Consider the following 6250-nt stretch of genomic DNA (forward strand, 5'->3'; position numbering starts at 1 on the left):
AGACCATGCTTCAGTAACTTTTTCCTGCACTCTCAGTGATGATAGCTGAAACTATCTATCCAGTTGAATTTCGCATTCATGATCTAGCTGTACCATCTATCCAGTTGACGACAAAATGTAATCTCATTAAGTCAACAAAGTGTTCAATGTGTTCTGTACCAGTATTTCAGAATTCAAGCATCAGCCTGTCAGTAACTGTTAATCTGAACACCTAAATTCTACAGCTAACGCAGTGTCGTCGCTAACGTATCTGAATTGGTTGAAAATTGTGCTTGTTTCGGGTTGATAAATGCAGCAGTAAGAAGGAATGAAGCAGCCAGCTGGTTGAGAAGGACAGTAGGGGTAGTCTGCGCGAAGAACCTTGCCGAAGAACCGTCTGAGGAGGAATTCCGGGTTGGCCTGAGGAATGGCATCATTCTTTGCAATGCAGTCAACAAGATTCAGCCTGGCACCGTGCCGAAGGTTGCATTCGTCCCCTTCAAGTCTTTAAAATTTCAAGTTCCCTTTTGGTGATTTTGCATGCTGAGTGTGATGATTCTAGGTTGTGGAGGTCCACTCGGTTTCTACTATCCCTTCAGATGGTTCAGCTCTCTGTGCATACCAGTACTTCGAAAACGTGAGGAATTTCCTCACAGGCCTACAAGATTTAGGTCTCCCAACATTTGAGGTGTCCGACCTGGAAAAGGTGACACTATCATTTTCAGTTAAATCTAGACGTCTACGGCTAATCCCCTTGGGAGTACAGTTTTGCAGTGTTAACTCCTGCCTCATAGTGCACTTTCAAAGGAATGTTGCTTCAGCTTGTGCAAAAAACATGCATTGTGTTTCTTTCGCCACAGTGAACTTAACGAATTCGTCTTAAACTCAACTATAGGGTGGACAAGGGGTCCGAGTTGTAGACTGTGTTCTTGCCCTCAAGTCATTTGCTGAAACTAAGCAACTCGGCAAACAATCTTTATTTAAACATGGCGGCATTGTAAAGCCTTCAATGTCTGCAAAATGCTCTGTTCGTAAGAACGAACCTTTTATGAAGGCGATGACGAGGAGTCACTCAGCTGAGCTACTCCGGGATGGCGTATCACTGGAGAAAACTTTAGGTCTTGATTGTTCCCTAGAACCCGCTGAAACAGTAAGTGCCTATTCATTCAAAGACAGAATAGTTAGTACTCTATATATTTGCGGCTCTTACATCAAACTAGGTGATTTTCTTTACTCTGAAATTATATTTGTTACATTCGCGGTTGTAGATTACTTCAGACTCCATCAGAATGCTTGTTCAAACAATTCTATCAGATAAGAAACCAGAAGAAGTTCCATTGGTGAGCCTACTGGATAATTTACTTTTCACGCAACGTGATTCACGAGGATCAATTTTTGTATAAGGGGCTCTGCTAATTTGCAGCTTGTAGAATCACTCTTGAGCAAGGTTATTCATGAATTTGAGCGTCGTATGGCAAACCAGAATGATTTGGTATGTTCACATATTTCAGATTGTTCTGATGACCTTGTAGTTGTGGTTATGCTACCTCATGCGCTGCTGGACTAATAGAGAACTCTTAATAGGTGAAATACACTATAGATCCTAATGACAGTAGCTCAGTATGTAAAACAGAGTCATCAGACACACCACAGGAAATGGAGGCAACTTCCACCAGCGATCATGGGAAGGTATCTATTTTGTTGTCTTGACATATCTAACATACTGTTGAAATGAAATTTATTCCCTTTTCCATGGCTGAAATGGATAAATAACCAAGTATTTTTCATTGACTCGCTAATAATGTAAAGATGGACGAAGAAGATCACGAGTCTGTCACTAATCATGTGAAGACGGACGAAGAAGACAACAGTTGTGTCACTAATAACGTGAAGATGGACGACGAAGATCACAATTCTGTGGGTAGTACGGGAGATGTCAGTGCTGTTGTGCTGGTGAACGGTGATAGCGTGGCAAAAGACATACAGGCAAGGGCAGATATACATTTTGAGCTACAAAAGAAACAGATCCAGGTATTTATAAAGTTCAAGCTTCTTTTCTGATTTCTGTTACTTTGCATTTCCACCATCTTCCTCTGGGTGTTGATGTTTTCTGTAGGATATGAAAAGTAACCTTTGTACTGTTAAGTCTGGGATAGAGCAGTTCAAATTGCAATACTCTGAAGACCTTGCTAAGCTTGGTAAACCAAATCCTCAGTTTTGGGCGTTTATAATATTTTATACATTTTTCTTCGAAATCATTGAAGCCATCTTATGTTCTTTCTTGTTGAAATAGGAAATCATCTGCGCACTATTTCTCATGCGGCTTCTGGGTATCATAAAGTTCTCGAGGAAAACCGTAAGCTGTACAACCAAATACAGGATCTTAGAGGTACTATTGTTTGAGTCATACAAAATGAGGTCTTCATGATTGCAGACTCATCCTTCGTGGTGGAATGCTGCATACTAATACTTCAGTTTGTCCTTTGTCACCAGGGAATATTAGAGTGTACTGTCGAGTGAGACCTTTCCTGCCTGGAAAAGTAAGTTCCTCAAGCTGTGTTGCTGGCATAGAAGATAGAACTATCACTCTCATGACTTCATCGAAACAAGGAAAAGATGCGCGGAAATCTTTTACTTTCAATAGGGTCTTTGGGCCCTTAGCCACACAAGGTTGTACCTACAAGTTGCTCTACCGTGTTATTTCTTTTATATAGTAGTAGTATCTTTGGCAATCAAAATGACATGCACACTTTCATTACTGCAGCGGAGATCTTTGTTGACATGCAGCCTTTAGTCCGTTCTGTTCTTGATGGTTACAACGTATGTATATTTGCGTATGGCCAAACTGGGTCAGGGAAGACCTTTACAATGGTACACAATTTTCCCATCTTTGTGGTAATTTTAGTTTCATTGCAAAATCAAAACAATATTTTTGTGATGTTGCAGAGTGGTCCTAAAATACTGACAGAAGAAGGGCTTGGTGTCAATTATAGGGCTTTAAATGATCTGTTCGATATTCAAGCACAGAGGAGGGACACATTTTGTTATGAAATTTCTGTGCAGATGATGGAGATCTACAATGAACAAGTGAGAGATCTTCTTCACAGTGGTCCAAACAAGAAATATCCTTTGCTGCTGGATTAGATACTGATCATGTCAGACTGTCAGTAGTCATCGTTATCCTAATACAAAAAAGAATCTCCTTTTTTTTGATGATATACTTGATCTCCTTAACATCAATCAACATTAGAGATTCGAAATAGCTCTCAGAATGGCATTGCAGTTCCAGATGCAAACAGAGTTCCGGTCGCGTCGACCTCCGATGTGGTTGATTTGATGAATCTTGGTCACAAGAACCGTGCAGTTTGCTCAACGGCTATGAATGACAGAAGTAGTCGCTCCCATAGGTAGTGCTTGATTTTTGAATGTTGCCTTTCATGCCAACGTGGTGTTTTAGCTGATGGTTGAGAATTGCACTTTACAGTTGTGTAACAGTCCATGTTCAAGGGCGAGATTTAACATCAGGTACCGTGCTAAGAGGCTGCATGCATCTTGTGGATTTAGCTGGCAGCGAAAGAGTCGATAAATCCGAGGTTGTGGGAGACAGACTGAAGGAGGCACAACACATAAACAAGTCACTGGCAGCACTAGGGGATGTCATTGCATCCCTCGCCCAGAAAAATGCTCATGTTCCTTACCGGAATAGCAAACTTACTCAATTACTGCAGGACTCTCTTGGTATCTCTAAAACTTGACATCCTTAATTTGCACCTTCTTGGAGCCGAAAATATGTATAATACTAATAATATGTGCTTGCTATTCTCAGGAGGACAAGCAAAAACATTGATGTTTGTTCACATAGCCCCCGAACCGGATGCCGTTGGTGAATCAATAAGCACTTTGAAGTTTGCTGAGAGAGTTGCCAGTGTTGAGCTTGGAGCAGCCAAGACAAACAAGGAAGGAGGAGAAGTCAAAGAGCTCAAGGAACAGGTTAATTTAGTTACCAGCCTCCTCTATGTTACTGTCATAAGGACTAGCTTTAGGTGGCTCTAAAGCAACTTCTGCTCATGTTTATCTTACTGCAGATTGCTTGCCTCAAGGCAGCTTTGGCTAGCAAAGATGGAGAAAATGAAAGCATACGAAGTACACATTCGAGCCCAGATATATTAAGAGACATTAGGATCAGTCATGCATCCCCCGCATCCGGGCACCCAAGGGAAGAAGCTGGATGTCTAGAGGTATTCATTTTCCAAGCTGAAATTCATAGCACAACTTTTTCTTGATCAAAATTTGTAATGCAAAGCTGCAAAAATAGTTCTAACTAGCCACAGATACCATTAGACTCATATACTCGGATGATTCTTCTTTGCCTGAAAGTTTGGTGTGTTTACTAGTCTATCTAGTGAACATACATATATATCTTGTAGCATGTATTATATGAGGGTAAAGGCATTCTGTTTTACAAAAATGAAATTATAGAGATACTTGACTGCATTTGCCGAACAACTTTAAATACAACGTAAGCATCAGCAGAGCTAGCACACAGTATAATCAATCTAATTTTCTACATTGTAATATGGAAGAATCGAAGCAACGGTACTCCTACAAGGCAGACCAAGCCAAACTTCGAATTGTCAGACATGCTTGTCAGCGATCCATCTTCGTGGCTTGATGGTTGTAATGGCGACAATACCCGGTTGAGGAGCAGCAATTCCTTACCAGAATTGGGACCTGATGCTACACATGATCTAGCATTGTATCAACGAAGCAGTCCTGACCAACAATGGAGTCGGGCCGGGTCTGTCGCAACAGAGGATTCAGATGACGGCGAAGTTGAAACTACTTGCTCATCAGAACAAGATTCGGTGCGGCCAGCCAGCGCCCCAAAAGCTTCTGTTACTGCCAATGGGGGCGGCTCAGTTGCAAAGAAGGCCCAAACCAAGAGTGTAAAAAGTACAGACATCAGGTAAGTTCAATTACTAACTATTGAATTTCTCTAGCAATTATCAAGTTTGTGCACTGCTGTTGTGAGTTACACTGGTTTTGAATCTCTTTCAGAGGGATAAATCCTGCGAAAAGGACATCTCCGTTACCCAAAAAGGCTAATGGAACGGCTCATATCCCAATCAAGAATGGTAAACAATCAACTTTGGGTGGGGTGGATGGAAAGAAAACTCCAAATGGTAAAGTGAGCACCAAGAAGTAAGCAATACATATGGGAGGACCTGGATTTTGTTGCGACCACCTTTACCATGGCCAGAGATAGCTAGACAAATATGCCGGCCCTACTGAAGGATAATCGGGCAGCTAGATATGCTGGCCCTCTGGAAAGGGTTACTGGATTTTGAGTGATGTGTACATTGATTAATCATTTATCCATCCATCCATCCATTCATTCATTCCATTAGTGCAAATAGAGAAGATGCTCAGAGAAACAATGAGGTCGAGAGAAATGATCAGCAAGGAGGACTTGTTTTGGACATGTATACCTATGGAAGCTGGGTAATTTTCTATGTACATTGTAGTCATGTCATGGGCCATAGCAACACCTTTGTGATCAGTTACTTGTAATCATGAGCGATGTTCTCAGTTGTTTGAGTTGCACATCAGTTGGGTATTTCAACCTTTTCCCTGGTGTGTTTGCTTTTTTATCTGCGCTTTATTTAAAAATTGACCAACAGGGGACTACCCCTGAGGCATTTGGAATTAAGACAAGAAGAAGCAACCCAGGCACACACCCTTGGGCCCCGCTTGGAATCGGTGTATCTTTTTATGCACTCTTATTTATTTTACAGGTGTATATCACCAGCCACACTTGATTTTCACTTGGAAAAAGAACAACGAATGGAGGCGTGTATATTTTACAAGGGTATAGCGCTGCGAAACGACAATCCAATCGTGGCCTTGGTGAGAAAGATGTATGTTGGCGAGAATCTAATTCAAGATAATTGCTCAAGACAAAACAAGGCATACAATGAAGAATACCCACGCTGATGTGCAAAATTTGCATGATTGCATCCCATGCATACAAAACATCTCCAGTGGCTCCCTTTCTCCAATAAAATCCCGGTATTGGAGGAGTTAGGCCATAAAAACTGCTGCCACACGTCCTCTTTCCCTAATAAATTGTTGGTGACGTCTGCAGATGATGGCTGTAGATAGATCTGGTGCACGTATATATAATACAAGGGAAGGCATCTATCTTAACTATACAAGACTAGGAGGTGGGCCATAACTCCAATACACGTGCAATACAAAATATATACTCAAC

The 6250-nt window shown here is 41.4% G+C and overlaps 1 protein-coding gene across 1 annotated transcript in view; it reads left to right on the plus strand.

Moving 5' to 3' along the window:
- Positions 1–5630, plus strand: part of LOC119286034 (kinesin-like protein KIN-14P) — a 6679-nt gene extending 1049 nt beyond the window's left edge. Inside the window, exons 2-19 of the mRNA XM_037565372.1 lie at positions 296–462; positions 542–685; positions 875–1129; positions 1248–1319; positions 1403–1471; positions 1564–1668; positions 1789–2010; positions 2096–2177; positions 2273–2368; positions 2473–2649; positions 2744–2850; positions 2926–3101; positions 3225–3386; positions 3464–3717; positions 3806–3969; positions 4065–4217; positions 4563–4945; positions 5038–5630. Of these exons, the coding sequence (XP_037421269.1) occupies positions 296–462; positions 542–685; positions 875–1129; positions 1248–1319; positions 1403–1471; positions 1564–1668; positions 1789–2010; positions 2096–2177; positions 2273–2368; positions 2473–2649; positions 2744–2850; positions 2926–3101; positions 3225–3386; positions 3464–3717; positions 3806–3969; positions 4065–4217; positions 4563–4945; positions 5038–5185 (2936 nt within the window). The 3' untranslated portion in view covers positions 5186–5630. The remainder of the gene's footprint in view (positions 1–295; positions 463–541; positions 686–874; positions 1130–1247; positions 1320–1402; positions 1472–1563; positions 1669–1788; positions 2011–2095; positions 2178–2272; positions 2369–2472; positions 2650–2743; positions 2851–2925; positions 3102–3224; positions 3387–3463; positions 3718–3805; positions 3970–4064; positions 4218–4562; positions 4946–5037) is intronic.
- The last annotated feature ends 620 nt before the right edge of the window (positions 5631–6250 follow it).

The sequence above is a fragment of the Triticum dicoccoides genome, chromosome 4A (genome assembly GCF_002162155.2).
Source record: "Triticum dicoccoides isolate Atlit2015 ecotype Zavitan chromosome 4A, WEW_v2.0, whole genome shotgun sequence".
Lineage (NCBI taxonomy): Eukaryota > Viridiplantae > Streptophyta > Magnoliopsida > Poales > Poaceae > Triticum > Triticum dicoccoides.